Below are 20,093 nucleotides of genomic sequence, written 5' to 3'. Positions count from 1 at the left end.
ATACATCATTGGAGCTGTTACAGGAAGAGTTTGACAGTCTGAGTTACACAATATACATTGTGTAAACATTGCTAGAGTGTGCCATTAATATAACCCGACAATGATTTACGCTGTGTCGGATACCTTTCTGGTTTCATCATTTTAGCGTTTCAACAACTATTTTGCATTACATTTTTGCACTCAAAGCTCATTAGTCTCCTTTTCTGCTGAACCCCTCTGTATAGACCTGATTTCCCTACATGGAGCTGAATATTTTATCTTATCTCAACAATCAAAACACAGAAACACTGAGGATGGAAAAAAAGCACTATTTGAGTGTGGCGGCAGGGCCTTGAGAGTCATCTTTCCCGTCTCCCACGTGACCTTCATTCCAAGAGAGACTTCAAATTCTGCTGTTTTCAAGTTGCTAAACAGCTGTGCTTTGCTTTGGCATCGACTGCCAGATACGTCGAATCACATAACAATCATCCTGATTGTTCGCAGCTGATAACAGTCGCTGCTGCTTGGCTTTATTTATGTGATTCTACAGGACTTGTGATCTCTGCCGAGTTGAAGGTGACGTCAGGAACGATCACACTGTACCTGATTTACTGTTCCAGGAAGAGTTTGACATTCTGAGCTATCGCTTGTTATTTTTCTCACCAGACACTTGGGGGAAGCATAATAATAGCACTTCCTGGCATCCCTAAAATGTCTAACTATGGGCTCCTTTATTATCTCGACCTTTTTCTTTAATAAGGAACGTACACGTTTACCTGTGTCATCTGGGCCCGAGTATGTGCAAATTAAGTCAAAATCAACACCTTTCACTCTTGTTTGACTCACTCCCATTTTATTTATGAGTTCGAGCTCACACATTCAGCCCACACTGTTTGAGGTACTGATGTCAGCTGCTCTGAAGGAGGTAAGATGACATAGCTGAGAGCATCACAGAGAAACTACAGAGGACCAGAGGAGAAGTGAGATTCATCTTGGAAAATTCAGGCAAACACAAAGCATTTACAGTCCCGACTTTTAACCACCTACAGAATCAGTCATTGTACTGCTGATGATGCATTTTGTTTTTCCGTAATAAGGGGTTTTGTTTGAAGTTTGGTCACTGTCTAAGTAATAGCTTAAAGGACAGCTGAATTACATATTTTCAGGTAGACGTGTGGCTGTGATGCACCTATATGTTGAAGAATAAGCAGGAGATCTTTCAAAACTTAAGTTGAGCTGCATACCAAGAGCGTTTATTTTCAATGGCAGATACATTTTTCAAGTAGGACAACTGATTGGTATTGAAGCAAACATAACAGATAATACACATCACAATAATATCTCAACAGCGCTCTTTTGTAGGGGAAATATGCTGAAATATTTCTGAATTTCAAATGCAGTGTGTAACACAGCTGTCCTTCATGGGGTAATTAAAGGTGCAAGTAGGTGTACCTTTTGCTTTACCACAAACGACAATCTAGTTGAATTAACTACAGCTAAACTTTAATACAAGCTAAGCCAATTATTTGGTCCACCTCCTCCACATAACAATATAGAAGGTTCCTTCCAGTGTCACATCAGCAGTATGACCATCAATTTGTCTGCTCGTCATGTTTGTGTAAATGTGCCAATAGGGAGCAAAAAGGCAATTACTGTAAAACAAAGTTGTACATTATCCTCTGACTGGAGCAACACAAGGACCCGGGGGACGGTGCGACTGTATTTACTCAACAGCTTTAACCTCTTTCAGATGGTCGATATGTCTTCTCTACTTTCTCTACTAGTGGGCACAACAGAAGGTCTTTGTTATGACTCTAATCACAAACAAGTGTCTACTATCCACTGCTGGAGCTGTGAGCCACTACAGTGTGTGTGTGTGTGTGTGTGTGTGTGTGTGTGTGTGTGTGTGTGTGTGTGTGTCTGTGTGTGTGTGTGTGTGTGTGTGTGTGTGTGTGTGTGTGTGTGTTTGTCTGTTTGTTGTTAGGACCAATCAGGATAACGGCCTCAAGAATTTCAGAGTGGAAAACGCTGATGCTGTTTCAGGAATGCAGGAATGTGTAGTGAATCATAAGCCAAAACTCACAACACATTTTGTTTTTAAAACCTTCCACACACTTATCTATCGATGCCAAGACATCCAAGACAATAGGATTAATTCAAAGATTTAAGAATTGTCCTGTTACAAATTAATACTGGATGAATAAGAGGAAGAACAGCTTTGTATTTATTTTAAGTTTATGGGATCATGCTGGTTTTACCAAGTATTTTCCACAGTATCCTGAGGTCTTCTGTTGTCTTCCTGCCCTGTCGGCACTAACTGTTTGAGGTGCTTTCAGTAAAAGGAACTTGCAGAGACATGAAACTTGCAAGCTTGTCAACAAAAACACAATAGTTTTTAGTCATTTTTTTCAGAAGAAATTCTCAGTTCTCATTCTCAGTTTTCAGCTTTTCAAATGTGAATATTTTCTGGTTTCATTTTTTACCATTTTCTGACATTTTTTGGTTTAACAACTTATCAATTGATCAAGAAACTGATAGACTCAAACAATTTAATTAATCAATAAAGAAAGTAACCATTCCTCACAGCCTTAAAAAATATGGTAAGAACCAAGTGGAAATACTCCTCTGCCACAAAACGACTTTTATTTATCTGTAGCCAGGCTTCAGTAGAAACTCGAAATCTATTGCTGACCACAGAATAAAATGGTTTCATGAAGCAGACGAAAATGGTGGACTGACCACTACTTATTAATTGTGAAGGGAACAATCAATGGCTGCGTAAAAAGAACAGTTAAGTTATTGACCGCCTTTTATCTGGTCCACTGACCTATATTTAGCATGTGTGCCCTCAAGCTCAAAAACAGATAAATAAATAAAAGACAAGAGGACGCTGAATATGAGAAACACCCACACAAACACACACACCATCCACCTACCCACTCCATCCTAAACACCTAGACAAAATAATTCAACAGGATTCACCCAGTAATTTCAGTTTCCAGTATCCTGCCGGCTTTAATCTGATTGTCTGAGTCTGTTTTCTGTCAAGACGGTTTTTAAGAGAGGACATCAGATTGGAGTTAACACTGTTTGTCTTTCTGTTTCCTACACACAAAGACAGAAAGCCCCAAAAATGCACACAGACACCACAGAAACAGACACACAGACTATACACACATTATACAAGTTGCAGCAAAGAAGGTCAGGTCAGCAGGTTTCCTCTGCACTAACTACATACGCACAGTAAAAACCACACTACTAATGAACAGGCAATAAAAAAGGAGGCACATTTAGAAGCGTGCGGGGTGTCATGTGAAACAATATCGGAGGGTCCCACTCACATGCCTGTGCTTGTACACATCTTGTAGAAATGAATTTATCAGCTGTGTTTGACTCTGTGTGTGTGTGTGTGTGTGTGTGTGTGTGTGTGTGTGTGTGTGTGTGTGTGTGTGTGTGTAAGTGCTTATGTGATTGCCTCTGTTTCTCTGCGGCGGTGAAGTACTTGTGTTAAAGTTAAACAGTGCAGACACAAGCAGGTCACCTCCTCAATCATCGCCACTCGAAGGAGCTGAGAGCACAAACACAGACGTCAAATAAATCACCACTATTAACGTCAACAGAAATCCTGCTAAAAAAAAAGACTGTTGGACTTTTATCGTGACATTGTACATTATCATTTAATTAAATATTCTGATCTGTAGAAAAGACAAATTTGGAAAAATTCAATCTATCCCTGCTGAAGTAATCGTTCAACACCTCAGATGACTCTAAGCTCAAAAAACTGTAACTCCATGACTCATATCTTTAACAACAACTGAGTGGGTGTCTACACAAAAAGTAATAACTACAAAGGCAATAAAGTTTATAGTCAGGAATAGTACTCATAGAAAAGCACCTAAGATCCTTTCAGTCCAAGAACAACACAAGACATAATGATAGTTAAATAAAGTCTGTGAATGGGCGGATTTATGTTCAGTTGTTAAATACAACTTTGGGTCAAATGTAGTAATCAAGAAACAAGACTAAAAGACTACAGCCATGCTAGTAGCTTGGTGAGGTTGTACTTGAGTCCTAGTGGTGCTTTAGGATAAACACTAATGTCAGTGTTAACCTGCTCATGCTTTATATTTAAGTTTAGCGTGTTATCACGCACTAAAAACACAGATTACAGCTGCTGTAAGGCTAATGGGGATGTCAGTATTTTTACAAGGGGCAAAAAAGCAAGACAAATACAAATTTCAACCTGGTGATGGCATGAAATGAAAAGACAACAAAGCTACTCAGTCTTGACCAAAGCGGTGGACCAACAGAGCGACACTGATATCACTAGAGGCACACTGCGTGGTTAATACACCTGGGCTCAATCCCATATCTGATTTTACCCCTACTGCTCGTTTTAAAGTGTCTCCTTGCCCCCTCAGAACAGAGTTACAGGAGACTGCGAGAATATGAAAAGTGAATATGAAATAGGAAAACCCTTCAAGACCCTCATATATCACCAGTTGTCATAGATGGCGTATCATCAAATAGGAACACTGCTTCATTACCTGGCCACTGCTTTTATAGGCTAACACCAGCAGCCCATGCTCCTGTCTGCTCTGATATTAGAGGATTGTAGAATGAAGTCAGTTCTTTTAATCAGAAGGCAAACTTAACGGCTTACTAAACTAATTTTATAAGCCTTTATAAGATGACCAGCTCTCACTCTCAGCCCCTCTAATCGTAATGTTGCTGCTGCTGGTTTGTTATCCTACCTGCTTCATGCTATTACAGTCTGTGTCGTCATATTTCTACGTCCTCCTCCCCGGCTGATACTGTTCTGCTTCCTTACTGCACATGCTTAAAAGTTAAAGGTAGTTCAAAAACTATGCACATCTACAAAACACACTGCATGTGTGCTAAAACATGGACTAAAGTCTGAATTCTACCTTTAAAGCCTAGCTTAGATCATTAGTTTCTTAATGAAATATGACAGAAAGAGAAAAAAACCTATGAGCAGACTACATATCCACAACATGAGTACATACTATGCTCCAAAATGGAGTGATTTACCTATCAAATTCATTTTACCATTTTTTTTTTCTGGTAAACTGTTCCATCTGCAGAACACCACAGCTGCTTTGAGCATTTTGACATTTATTTCTGGAGAAGGCACAGCATGTTCACATCTATTATTTAAACATTAGGGTATGACACATGGACTAAATTAAATAACTTAATTCAAATAAGATGATGGTTGCACTGTGCTATTTTGTCTTGCTGCTGGTGTTGATGTGCAACTAATCTCTGATCTACCGGCCAGGATGTAAGAAAGACCGAACAAAATCAAATTATCGTTATTATTTTAAGGCAGGACTCTAACCTAATCTATGCAGCCAATCAGTAATTTACACAGCAGGTCACCTTGCATTTATATCTATAAATACAGTGTCCTTGTTACGCCCAGTAGACTTTTGCAGTTCATAAGAGCAATGGTGCAATGCTCCAGCTCTTTGGGCCAACTGGTCTAACTTTTGAAAGTGCTGCCACAAAACAAAACTTTGTTAAAATCTGCTTTTACAGTGATTTACAACATTCAGACTTTCCAGCAGCAAGAAGAGATAAATTAACCTGTTTTCCTACCTGAGGCCTTGATCTGTTAATTAAAGAATTTACTTTAAACAGAAAGGATAGCCGGACAACACACACACACACACACACACACACACACACACACACACACTCTTAGACCCATTTACTCACACCACCCTTCACAACAGTATTAAGGTAGCCACATTTTCAATCAGTCCAACAAAAAAGCCATGCATTAAGGATGAAAGAGGACAGGTGATGAAAGAGCGGCAGTAAGCAATAAGTATTTTGTATATTTAGTGTAATATGGCACAACACTGTTTAAGTGGCCAATCGTGCAATTACCCAGGTCAAATTTAAAGAAACGCTAATTTCACATTCGTGTCTGCCCAACAGGACTCGAACCATGACAGGAAAATCTGTTTTGAATTCATCACAACAAGCAGATTGCAACTCACCGAATACCCCTCCCTTAACACAGCCTGCAGTTACCACTAAAAACACAAAAGGCCCCCTTTAGAGTCAGTGTTTGGTTTGTCCTTTCTGGGCTGAATTCATTTTTTCGGTCAGCTTAGGTCACTTAACCCCCTCTCCAAACAATCTATCCTGTTGGGTTGCAAAAGGCTCCATCCTCGGTCCCATTCCATTCTCTATTGTCATGATGCCTTTAGGTAAAATCAACCAGAGGCATCTCCTGCCGCTGCCCTGACGACTGTCAGCTCTATCAACAGTTGCTAAATCTGCATTGCCTCAGAGACTGCCTTTAAGATATAAAAAGCTGAATGTCTCAAAATTTCCTCGAACTGAATAAAAACTGACATTCTTTTCAATAAGAAGCTATGTTCACAGACACTGGTACAAGTGTGAGCTGAGCATTACTGTGTGTTTACCTCAGTGCCATAGATGTCCCATTGACCGACACAGGAGAACATGCTCTGTGGGTGTGTCCATAGGAGAAGCTCCCGTGCCGTGCGTACCGGTCATCCCCACAGCAGAGAATCACCAGAAACGCCCTCCGAAACGCCCGGTTCAGAAAGGCGTACAGGAACGGATTCAAACCTGAGTTAATGTACCCGAGCCACAGCCAGGCTGTCCACAGCTGCCAGGGCACCGAGTAGTGGATGAAGGGGTCCACCACGTTGGTGATGAAGAACGGCGCCCAGCATAGGCAGAAACAACCCATTATGATAGCCAGCGTCTTGGCCGCCTTAGTCTCAACACGCATGCGGCTGTTCGCTATTGGGCCGTGCTCTGAAGAAGAGGAGGAGCCTTTTTTTGTCCTGAGGCGATAGTGCTCCAATGGATCAGAGGAAGTGGAGGACCTGATGGTGATAACAGGAGCAGTCCCGGTGACAGGGGCAGAGCCGGCCCGCTGTAGTGTCTCGATCTGTCGCACGTGGGTCATGGCAGTGACGTAGATACGCTGGTAGGCCAGGACCATGAGGGCTAACGGGACGTAGAAGGCCACTGCAGAGCAGATCAGGGCATACGGCCGGTTGACCAAAAATATACAGCTTGTGTCATTGGAACCTCGCCTCTCCTCAATCTGGGAAGGAGAGGAGACAGACACAGATGTAATCTATATGTTCAGTTGAATTACACTGGTGACCAAAAGAATCTTTACAGGTAACAAAAAAAGACTAAGAGAGAGCAGAGACTCCTCAGTTTCAGATCCCCTTGCTCCAATGGAGTGAATAGCCTTGTTCTTTCTTTTTTGAAAATGGTCTTGACACAATTCAAACCAAGCAGACATGCTGTGCCATATCGTTTACCTTCTGTCACAATTGTTGAATCAGTTCTTGTGGCTTTGTGACAGCTGGAGTGAAAAGAAGTTTCAGTTTCAAACAGTTCCTTTTTTGGGAAGGAACAGGAGTGCAATGGGAATCTTTTTGAATTCTGAGAGTCAGATAAGTGACCAAAGGAGACAAAAACAAACACACATCATGTTAAATAATACTAACTAAAACCTGGCCTAAATGTGCAGACATAAGTCATTTAAAGTTTTGTGCAATTTTCTCTGACTTCAAGACATCCAGCAAGCTTTTAAAAACAAAACATTGTTCTTTGGATGCTGCCTGACTGAAAGACAGAGAAAAGAGCCATGTATTTCATTAACTCTGGCCAAATAAATTCATCTATCCCCGTCTGCCTCTGGGAGTCCTGCAGCTCATTTCGGGGCAGCTCTGAAATAACCTCACGCCAAAACATATCCAAACCAGCAGAAAATGCTTGTTGAAGTGGCATCTTTGCTTGCAGCAAGAGAGCCTCCACAGGGACTGAAATTGTTTTGTGATCACTGCATTACCTTGTCATTGTTCAAGGGATTGGAAACGTTATTAGAAACAGAGAATATTAGCTTGGAAAGGTTTATGCAGCGTTTGCCCTTAGCAGAAAGAACATCTCTCTCTTTATGGGAGGTTTATGAACTCTTCAGTGTGATACGTTGTTAAAATTTACAGTATACTTTGTTGACAAAGGATTGTATTAAATTTTTTTATTAATAATAATGTCACCAGCAATCATTTTTGAGCTCATACTGTGTCACCTCTCGCCCACTCCTTGATTTCTGATCTTAGAGAGAGAGGACTTACAATATCCTCTATGCCGATGGCGTTCCAGCTCTGCATGATGGGAAGGAAGGAGATGAAAGTGGGAATGAGCCAGCAGCCACTGAGCATCACTGCCACTCTGACCGGGGTCATCTTGTGTCTATAGACCAGCGGCTGGCAGCAGATAGCGTAATACCTGGAATAATACACACAGAGAAATACACTCACATAGTGTGTACTACAGTGTGCGGCTTTTCAAGTGATAAACTCAACATCAATACTGTTATCATGCAAAAATGGATCAAAGGTAATCTTTCAAATTGGAATCAGGTGATAATCTTGGGTCTTGGAAGACCCACCCAACTAAGTTCTCCCACCCATTATTAAATTTACAACACTTTTATCTAACTTTGTATCATCACTTCCTTTACAGCTGTTAAACACAACAACATTTATTATGTACAAAATGTATCATTATCATTCTATTTTATTCCACTTTTTTATTGGACTTATTTGGAGGAGTCTCTCTTTGAAGTACCTCTTTCATCAGTGGTTCTCAGTGCTTGCACATGATTTGTTTTTTCATAATGTTCAAATCCCCCTTATCACTTCTCTCTCACATACACAAACCTGTCCAGTGCAATGCAGCAGAGATGCAGGATGGAGGCTGTAGTCAACTGGACGTCCAGAGACGTTCGGACCAGGCAGAAGATCTCTCCGTACCGCCAATGTCCGGTGGTCAACTCGATTGCAGCGAAGGGCATCACCACCACAGCAACCAGCAAGTCAGCAAATGCTAGCGACACAATGAAGTAGTTTGTCTTCTTCTTTCTAAGAGACAACAAGAGACAAGTCAGCATGAAATATTATCCACAAACGTCATCAGAGACAGTTAATGAATGGTGTACTGTATGATGTACTCCACCACCATGTCTCATATGACTATAATAAACGTACCTCTCTAACCTTTAAAAGTTGGTCAATCTGCCAACTGTCAGGGTGACTTTACAGAAATATGAAGCAACTGGCAGCTGTCCAGTTTTTCATTTATAAAAGAAGGCTGTGTGATGTCTGTTCGTTTGTAGGTTTTGATCGTTTTTAATTATTAATGGAATTACAAAACTTTTCATGAGAAGTCTTTTAGAGAAGTCAGGAAAAGGTCACAGGTACCAAATATACTCGTCTAGTCAGACAGTTCTGTGTATTCTCAGGAAACACCTCCAAAACAGGTGTCATTCAAATGCGGAAAAGCGAAATACTGAAATACAATACCACGCCTTTTCTGATGTGCTATGACAGCAGATTTATGATATAGACAACACTAGCTTTGTTATTGTTGCACGTGGCATTTTTGAACCGAATGCCCTTTAGGAACACGTGTGTTTCCAATGCAAATAGCAGGAAACAGATGCCCTGGCTTTGTTTCTTTGTCACATCCGACTTGAACGTCAACAATTTTCCCACCTATACCATAACTTTTGGATCAATTTCTTGCAGGCAGCTTTTAAACAACTACATTTTTATTAGCTTGGTATTCCATGGCAGTGAATATGTAGTTGCCTTTACTTTGTTATAGGGGGAACCTTGAGGCTCGGCTTGATTTGAATGGATTTTCCTGGCTGCAGAGAGACCCTTCGCATTTCACTGAGACTTTGAAGCCAGATAAGAACACTGTCACTGCTTTCCACAGGCTCACCGTAGATGTCTGTCCTTGCAGAGTGCCACCATGACCAGCAGGTTTCCAAACACTGTCATGACGATAATGATGGAAAGAAAGATGGTGAGAACAATTGTCTCCAGCAAGCTCAGGAATTCCTGCTGCTGCTGTTGGTCTTGTTGTTGTTCTGTGTTTATTACGTCATCCAACAAACTGCAAAAAAAGAGGAAACTTTTCAGTTATATCAGATTATTTAAGGTAGATAATAGTATGATAACTTCATATTTTGCAACTGAACATGAACAGGGGTTTTGCACAAACAACCCTAGTGGTATCATTGAGAACGGTTTCTTTAATGAATTAGAAAGCCACACCTATTTAGCATAAATTGCTAAATAGGCAGTTGGAACTTTAAATGAAACTGCTACAAAATTAATTTTATTTTTAGACTGACATAAAAGCATTTGAATGTACAGTATAACTTACTGTCGAGGTGATGTTGTGGCCATCACTGGTCATCTGCATTGAGGTCAGTTGAGGATACTCCTCATCACCCCATACTCTGGCCCTGCCGACACAATCACACATACAAAAGCACACACAGTAATTGTTTTGGCTCTCGCAATAAGTCTGCGTTTTTCCGAAAATAGTATCCAGCCTGCGTGTACAAACGGGCTGGATTTCTTGATGTTTGTACGCCTTGTGGCAACATTAAGGCGCCAAAAATGCGGTATTTGTACCTCAAATAAGTAACTGGATCAGAGCTTGAAAGCGTGTGATATTTATAAGAAAAACAGGCTGCAACAGGCAGCAGCTGTGTCTGCCAGATTCCATCAGCATGTTAGTTTGTCTGTGTAATGCAATAATAACACCATGCTTTAGTCTGTACCACAAGGGAAATTCTCCTTTCTTATTGCCCCTGTCAAGGGAGGTCAAAGGTCAGGAAAGCAGCTCCTGAAGGATAGGTAGAGTTTTAGCAGAACCTGGTTTGCTTTGTTGAGGACAGTCCATCTGACCCTACAGCCCGTATTTAACCTGGTAAATGAGATATACGTAACGATTTGACTAACAACAGCCTGAGGTAACGAGAGGACGTTTAGTTTACAAACAGCTGAGGGAGGTCAAAACATTGACTCTGGATCAATGTCCACCTTGCTCCTTTATGTTAAATCAATAAGCTCTGATTCAGATCAGTATACAGCTTTTTATGTTTTTGCTTCATTGATTACAACTCTCAGTCCATCACTGAAGACTCCAAGTTTAATGTTCTAGTACTCTACAGTGCATAGCTACAAAGATCGGTGTCTTTAGTGGCAGATACGGTAGGAGTTTCACAGAATTTCACAGCAATCTATTCAGTGTGTGTCACAATTTTTCATTAAAATCCAAACAATCAACCTCATGGTGGCATTAAGCGAAAGTCAGCAGATCACCAAAATTAGTTGAACTTATATACAATATATAGTTATCATTATATTTCACTCTTAACCGCAAACATCACGTCATGTTGGTGCTAAAGAAAAAGTTTGGGGATTACCGAAGTCAGGTGGATTCATCATCTGCAGACAATAAATATCTGCACCAAGTTTCATGGAAATCCATTTTGTACTTGTTGAGATATTTTAATCTGGGCTAAAGTGGTGGACCTTTCAACAGACAGATGGACCTACAGAGCAAACATTACCATCCACTGCTAGCATGGCTAAAAATAGATGTATTATAAACCACAGACATTTACTGCACTGAGGTGAGACACAAGTACATCCTGTATCTCTGTATATTCACAATAACTGGGAGGATTATGTCAGAATCGACCAGTGTGAACGCAAACAACTACACAGGTTGAACATGGCTGGAGTCATTTTACAGTAAGTATCTGTTGTTGCACAGCAGAGAGCCTTCCATCAGTACAGTTGGAGGTGCCTTATCAGCTTTAAGCACCTATTATAACATCTGCTGCATCTCAGCCTTTTTATGATGCCTGTTTGCTCTTATTGCACTTGAGGGTAAATATCATCACCTGACAGACTGTGACAGACGGCGATCCGGTCAACCACACCTTTCAGGTCATCATGTATAGTTGATGTATCATCCAGTCCAGTTCGTTTTCAATTCTCTGACCTGGTGTCAGTGGCCGTGTGGCTTTGATTCAAGTTTAACTAATCCACTGCTCACTAGAATAATTTGATTTGACTGAATAAAGAAGTTACCGTACAGGTCCTTGAGACTGGCCTTGACCCACTTGCTGGTCCCCACATACAAAAAGGCTGAGAAGAACTGATCCAGTCCTCACACTCATTGGGTTTGTAAAAATATATGGTGCTTTTTTCCAAATGTCCTCAAAATGGAGCTGAAATCGATATCAAAACAGCGGTGATGAGAAGAGTTCAAGGTGGTTTCTATCAATGGTTTCACTTCCTTGACGAGAGTAGAGAGATAACACAACCTAGATAGATTACACCAAAGCCTCATTGTATTTACATACAAAGGCTATTATCTGTACTTATAGGGGCCAATGACACACTATGTACTTTTTCAAACCACGTGAGGACCATGGACAGATTATAAAATGCTTCAACCCAGTCATCAGCACCTTGTTGGTCAAGTACCTACACAGAAGTTTCAAGATTTATTAATTCAACAGTTATGAAAGCTACAATAAGTCATGAAGTGTAACATTTTCTAGTCTACAGTCTTATTTCCCCATCATTGACACTGTTGCCATGGAAACATTGACTGCTGTTGCAGTTCATGTATTAAAATTACAATGCAGAATTTTCTATCAGCTCCTTAATTGCCTAATACAAATGTAGTTGTAATAATATGTCTGAGTCAGAAAAGGATTGTGTGCTAAATGTGGGTAGATTTTTCATTTGTCAGTGGCTGGAAAATGTTTGTTCAGAAATAGTCATGTCATAGAAAACTATGCTGAGAGTACCTGCTGCTTTTTGGTGCAATTTATGAGCGAGTTGCTTCTCTCTATTGATACAGACGGATACATCAATGCTTCTCTCCTTTTGCTGTCTCTGTCGAAGTTTGACACCAATGAGGAACTTCATGGTGCATTCACGTGCACATCATAAACTCAGAAATCTATACTTGAATGGCCACAAAGGTCGTTTGAAACAGGAAAGTTTAGAGTTTTTATTTTCCTTCATTGAAATACATAGGTCTACATCTGTTATTACTTTCTTGTTCTTTCACGATAGCACATTTAATGATTGAATGCTGAAATAATAACAATTTCCCATTAATTTCTGCATGGGCAGATTTTTAAAATTCTCTTTAAAAAAATCCTATCAACATGATGTCAGCAGAATCAAACATATTCGTGTACAATTAATGTACACATTTCAATCCCATATTGACATCATTTGCACTGAAATGTCATGTCTTCTGTTGCTTTAGCAAAAACGAGCATCTGTTGCCAATATTAACATCTGTTAACTGCTGCATCTATGAGGAAATACATGCAATATTTTATCAGACAATGATTAACCTGACAAGTAAATGCTCAATTTTAGACTGTTCATTGGGTGTTTTCTTGCTTGCACGTTTCTGTTTAAACATCAGGAACATCCCATATTTATTGTTATAAAAAAGAGTAAGCTACCACCGGCAATAGGAAGACTGGACAGGACACGCCTAACACCAGCCTCAGTCAGTTGTAACACCGAAACACCACATGCTGCTGTTGAGAGTTTGGTAGCAAGCACACAGGGGAGTTGAAATTGGAAGTTTGGTGGTTAAAAATACTTGAAACATCCAGAGAAACAAATGCAAGAGACCAAGAAGGCTGAAAAATTGACAATTCAAGGATCACTATGTCTTGCATGGAAACATTTTGTAATGATATACTGTTCTATATCTTTAACAGTGCTAAATAACATCTAATAAGTTTCTTCTTAAAGGAATTAATGGTGTTGCACTCGATTTAAATATGTGAATAGTAACTGAGGTTTTTGCAAACGACCAATAAAATTTCTCACCTCGAAGCACCTGGCTAACAAACAACCTGACAAGCAACTAATTTAGAGCACACTGAGGCCTTTAGGGGCCCCTGACCCCTTGGCCACCTCAGCCTGTACCCGCAACCATGATTAGGACACAAAAACACTTATTATACACACAGTACATATATTTAAATGTCAAGTTGCCCAAGGAATAATTCAGCTCAACAATGGTGCACAGATTGGACGGTGTTCAGCTTTGCATTCTCATTACAAGACCCAGTTTTCAATTGCACGCAGAAAAATGACTGATTACTGTTTGCATCTTAAATGGTCTGTCGAAGAAACTGTAATAAGCATTATGCTCTTTGCTCCCCCTCTCACACACAGAAATCATCACCGAACACCAAAACTAACACTACCCACTACCATACTGGTTGCTCACTCGGTTACTCACACATCGGAATGTAAGGAATGAGAAAATATTTGCTCAATCTGAATTTCAGAGAGAAAGAAAAGAAGAGAGTGAGAAGGGAGAGGAGACGTGTTTCTGACAGGTTGCTGTGGGTTCTCCTGTGTGATGTGCGTCCAGGGAGGCGTGTTTTCACAGCTCACCGTGTCCATTTCACATCTGGATGACACAGGGTTGAACTGAACAAAATGAACTCAGGAGAGCAGAGAGCAGGGAGAGACCAGGTTGCTTTTTGACTATGTTATGACCTGTAAAGCCCACAGTGGTTATTAGTGTCATTATTATAATTTAGAAAAGTTACTTTTGATTTTATACTTTTATTATCCCCCTTACTGTCATCATTATTGACTATGATCAAAGCTCCTTCTATACACTAGGTCTATATACCACATCTAAATTGTGCTCAGTTAAGTGATTGGATGGCATTTCTGTAAATGGAAGAAGAAACAAGACTAAAGGCCTTTAGATACTGGGGGCAAGTTTTCACCCTTTATCATATGACAAATGACACAAAATTATTAAGACAATGTGACAAAGGTGACTTGTGTTAAGTAACCCTGACTGCTCTCTGCACAGATCGACTGCTATATATGTAGGATTTACTAGTGAGGAACCAAATTTGTTCCATCTGTTTCCATCTATACTCTCGCAAATCCACCAGACTGTAAACTAAGTTCATCATTTCAGTTTTACATTTTTGCATGCTAGTAACATTTGCATATTAGCATGATATTTTTGACCAAATACCTCAATGTCAATATTGCGACAATATTGTAGGTATGTACTTTCCCAAAATGTTTACACAATGAGATCTTAATAAATAATCATCAGTACTGTGGATGCAAATGGTTCGGTGGGAAAAAGCAAGTACAGAACAAGTAGAACAGTCTGGTAAGTTCATAAAATCACATAATTTTACTGCAATGTAGGCTTTAAAACCCGGAAAAGACAACACTTACACCATATCACAATAGAATGATATCCAAAATATATAGTCTCATATCAACGATATATTGCTTAGGCCCAATATTACAATTCCTTAAAATTTCATGGCAATCCATCCAAAAGTTGTCATTGATAAGAAGGCAGACTTAGTGACAGCAAAAACAATATATAGTCAGGGGTAACAAAGGCTTATTACAGACAGACAGACAGACAGACAGACAGATACAGTAAATAGATGTGAACTGAGACTGACTGATCAACAAAAACAAACAGGTAAACAGACAATGTAGGAGGACGGACTGACTCATCTGATGTGAGCTGTAATTATAAGATGCTCACTCACCATCTGGGGAACTTCCTGATCTACAGGGCTGCACAAACTGTCTGCCTGATGCATGTCGGACAACATGACTCTACCTGATTCAAGACAAAGTTTGTTTTCCTGTCTAAGATGTCCCTGGAAAGATGTGATTCTCTCTTGATGCTGTCACGTAATGATCAGATTAGCCTTGCCTTCAACAGCTACTAAAATCACTCCATTTGTGTTGACAGTCGGTGAGAATAGGTGCTGTTAAAAGGCGCAAGAGGGTGTAATTGAAAATGCACACGTTATCGTGATTCATCGAGGCAGAAAATTTTGACAACTATGAAGAGGAGAAGATGCAAAAAATGAATTCAGAAGTCATTCATTTTATCTTTTGTATTATCTCTGTCAAAGGACTGTTTTATATATCAGCCTCAAATTCTCAAGAAGTGTCAGGAGGTCACAGAGAAGACACTGAGCTGTTCTCTTAACATACTGAAGCACATTTCTTTCTTTGCTACCACTTGAATTATTGTACTTGGAATCACTCTATAAAGCTATTTTTAATCTAACATCAGATCTTGAGTTTTCCCTCCTCCTGCGTGCACAGGACACTCCTGACTGAAAAAGCCCTTTGTTATATAATTTTTTACTGATTTTACCCATTTTATTCCTCTTCTGTTGGTTTCTAATCATTTTTTAGCACTGCATTTAGCACTCATTGTGACATGGTTATTACAGGATCTAAACATGAATAATTTGCAATGTGCTGAGCCTTAACAAATTGCCCATGATTGTGCGCTGAGATCATTTGTAACTTAACAAAGTCTAAAAGTTACAAATAATGTTGATTTAATCAAACAGTAGTGTGTGTGGTGACCATTTATCTCTGTTAACACAACAAATGCAGCAAATTAAATGCTCTTTAACTCTCCTCTCACTTGTTTTCTTGTCAGGTGAGAAGTAAATAATTCTCACATAATCTCACACCTCAGATTGTGAGAGGGCTGAACTGTGTGTGTGTGTCTGTGTGTGTGCACATTTGTTTGTTTGTATGTGGAGGAGGAGTCCTTGGTCCTGTTGCCAAGGAGACTGAGAGGTATCATGCTCTGCAGACTATCCTCCTGTAATTTTATGTTTGAGTTAGGAAGGCTGGCTCTTAAACAAACTACTGCCCAGGCAGATGCTCTCACCAGAAGTTGCGCTATAAGGTGTGTGTTAGTGTCTCTGAATGAGCTGCTGATCAGTGTTAATATGCAGTTCATTAGAAGGCACAATTGAAAGATATGTCTGGAAATATTTTTTAATTTTTCTCATTGTCAGGAAATCTCATGAAAAGACCGAAATTACATCAGGGATACTACTAACGATTATTTTCATTATCGATTAATCTGCAGTTTTTTTTCACTATTAGTTATATACTCTATAAAATGTTTCAAAAATTGTGATAACTAGTCTTCAAATATCTTCTTTTGTCCAATCAACAGTCCAAGACTCTTCATTTACGGTCATAAGTGACAAAGAAAAGCAGCAAATCCCGACATTTAAGAAGGTGGAACCAGAAAATGTTTGACACTTTAGCAGAAAAAACAAAATACAAATGAAACGATTAATGGATTATCAAAACAGTTGGTGATTAATTTCCTTTCGATCAACTAATCAATTAATCCATTTGTAGTTGCAGCTCTAAACACCATGTGAATGAACCCTTCTTGCCTGTGTTGCCAAAGGCTCATAAAACATATTCCTCTGTGCCATAGACCTCAACAAATGTCAGAAAATGATTTAAAACACATAAAGAAGCCACACTGTTACACTTCACTGCCATAAACATGGTCGCAGTTGTTTATTTTGAGTCAATCCCAAATTCACTTGCCTGGTTCCGTAAATAATCACGAGAGCACCAAATGTGTATTAATCCACAACAGAAAACAGGAGTAATGTTACTGAAACCTTTTTAAAGATTTACATCCTCTATAGGAGTATTTAGTTCATACTGCAGACATAAATCATAAATGGGCCACAGACACGGTAAAGAAGTTGTATTGATAAACAGACTAGTTGGCTTTGGTCTCTTCGTGGGATTTCTTTTGACAAACTGACACATTTCACCAGAATTGTCCATTAAGGGAAAAATACACAAATCCACATAAATTATTAAGTTTTAAAACGTACTGAGGTCCACTTTTCCAGATTCTGTGCACTTCTGCATCGTTCAGTGATTCATCATCATGCATTTAATTTGTGCAGGTGGAGAGAGTGACAGCAACAGTCCAAAAAAAATAAGCACTCCTCAAGCTGTTCACTAGGTCTGCATTGAATTCTGGTCTACTTTGCTGCTACTATTAGTGTATTTATTTTCTACAGTGAATCTTGTGCTAAATGACGTCAGTCAATATTTTTGGAGTTTGTCTTTAATCATTTGCCAAATGTTAGTAGCTGGTATGATAAGGCCTCACTGGTGGAGGTGTTGTTTACTCATATGTTACGATCTGCAAACATCTCTTCTTTTTCCAAATACATTTGGAGCCTCGCACAGAAGCCCAGAAGAATTATGTTTTTTCACAGCCATCCACACACCATGCACCATGTTGCTGCTAACTGGTCCCAACTGTGAGGGAAGTCAGAGGAGAAACCACAGGTGTCCCCAAATCGACCATACCACCACTATAACTTACCCACAGATTGCTGCTACCGATTTGCTCACATTCTCATCTATAATTTTCCGGCTGGCTTCAGTGTTTACAACATTAGAGAAATAGGTAGAAAATTAATGGGGAAAGTTTACTGGTTCCAACGAAATATTTCTATATTGTTCCTTAATTCTAAAAAATCCTCCCAGCTCACTGCCGATGCTCACTGGGATCCAAAAATCACCTCTTTCATGCTTCAGTGAATATCTTATCCTGAAACTTAAAACTGATATTCAAGTCATATTGTAATAAAAATAAAGACATACACTATACACTCTGAGATAAAAGGCTCCTCACCTCGGCCTGACATGAAGCTTGTGGAAAGATGACATCTGTTTTGCCACTATTTTGTTTGACAAGCAGAACTTAAAGAGCGTTGTACACAACAGAAAGCAGAGCTCCTGTCAGTTGAACTCAGCAATCATCACTCAAAAGCAAAAAACATCATCTGGTCTCCCTCTTCTTCTCTCTTTCTCTCTCTCTCACACACACACACACACACAAACTTAGCCAGGGAGTTTTGATTTGACAGTATGATGTTAACTGAAAGCAGCAGCAGGAAACAGAGGAACGGGAGAAATGACAAAAGTGCAACGTTTGATTAAGAACCGATTGGTTTGGGACGGCAATCAAAACCATGAAATGACTCCCCACCAGCAGCAGCCATCGACACACCAACACACAATACGCACACAGAAACACAATCACACATTTTCTCTGGTTGGTTAGGAAGGCCAAACTAAACTCTTGACTGCGGCTAAAACACATTAAATTTATAATCTGTCGTTGAAAGAGCATTTGGAGTGTACTCGCCTGGCAACCAGACAAATCTACCAAGCTCATGTTTTATTTGCTCTGGCAACCCCGTATGTTCAGACAGATTGCGACCCGACCTGGCTTGTGTCAAGCCAATCGCGACTGTTTATCTAGTATGGGGCGGGTTTGATACGATGACTGACAGAGGAGCGTCAGTGGTTCAGACTTGAAAAGTCACACAAAACGCAAGTTGAGATTTCATAGACACGAATGACGCAAATCTGTGGATTTCGTGTGACTTGCAAATGTTAAGATTTCTGTGAAAAATGTGCGTGTCGCAGGGCTTTTCCCAGTGTTGTGTAGGGAGGGCCTGGCAGGTGTGGAGAGGCAGCTGCTGCTCCGAGTCGGCCAGCTCTGGAGGAGAGAGCTGAGTGCAGAGCCAAAACTTCTGGAGGCATAAACAACCGGAGTCACAGCAGATTCTTCTGTGATTAGTAGAGGCAAGTGCATCCAGTGCCAAGCTAACATGTTGTGTACCATCTCTCCGTTGGGGACAGAAAAACAACAACTGATATCATCCTTCCATCAAACTCCTGGTGAAACAGAAGCGGTTACTGGGAGTAATAACTGTAATGTATTTACTGAACTTCAAAGTGTAATTCCCTAACCGTACTGATAAAGTAATCACATTACTGTAATGTGTTTCTAAGTAAAGCATTACTGCCTAATTCTTCCACCAAATAAACAGAAAGGACTTTTGTTCAGAAAACTGCTATCAGAGCACAGCTGGAAAACTACTCTACACTTTTAAATCAATGTTGTTATACCAGTCACTAAAAATCGACATTTGTTGAATAAAAAAAATGATGGATTAACTTTGCTGCACCCCTGGGAAGAATAATTCATCTTTAAGTCTCGGACAAGAGGATGTTTCTGCGGTGACAGCAGCGCACCTTGAACTCACAACCCTCTGGGCCATCAGCCTGGAATAGTTGCTGTAATGACAGATCCTGTTGGACAAAGTCTGCTGAGGATTAAGTCATTATCTCAACCCAGGGTCTAATGTATGGAAAGAAGATTAGATTAGACCAAATACATGACAACCTCTGCTCCACTTGCTGTTTTTAAGCCCACATACAGTGGGCTCTGCAGATGTGGCATGTGATGTGCAAACAGGACGATTCATCTGGTAAGCTAAAAGCTAAATCCTGCTGTGC

At 39.9% G+C, this 20,093-nt stretch overlaps 1 protein-coding gene across 2 annotated transcripts in view; it reads right to left on the bottom strand.

Annotated features, from left to right (window-relative positions):
- Positions 1 to 20,093, bottom strand: part of LOC311275330 (5-hydroxytryptamine receptor 4) — a 43,130-nt gene that overhangs the window by 16,202 nt on the left and 6,835 nt on the right. Inside the window, exons 2-7 of one of the 2 annotated variants that reach the window (XM_084383782.1) lie at positions 10,243 to 10,324; positions 9,796 to 9,969; positions 8,730 to 8,930; positions 8,142 to 8,295; positions 6,441 to 7,096; positions 3,447 to 3,547 (exon numbers count right to left, since the gene is read on the bottom strand). In XM_084383782.1, the coding sequence (XP_084239908.1) occupies positions 3,529 to 3,547; positions 6,441 to 7,096; positions 8,142 to 8,295; positions 8,730 to 8,930; positions 9,796 to 9,969; positions 10,243 to 10,265 (1,227 nt within the window). In that variant the 5' untranslated portion in view covers positions 10,266 to 10,324 and the 3' untranslated portion in view covers positions 3,447 to 3,528. Of the gene's footprint in view, positions 1 to 3,446; positions 3,548 to 6,440; positions 7,097 to 8,141; positions 8,296 to 8,729; positions 8,931 to 9,795; positions 9,970 to 10,242; positions 10,325 to 20,093 lie in introns of those variants that run through there. The other variant, XM_084383781.1, reaches the window with a different exon arrangement.

This window comes from Pagrus pagrus (genome assembly GCF_965226575.1).
Source record: "Pagrus pagrus genome assembly, chromosome: 19".
Taxonomy (NCBI): domain Eukaryota; kingdom Metazoa; phylum Chordata; class Actinopteri; order Spariformes; family Sparidae; genus Pagrus; species Pagrus pagrus.
Note: the sequence above shows the minus strand (reverse complement) of the source record. Positions and strands in the feature narration are given on the sequence as shown.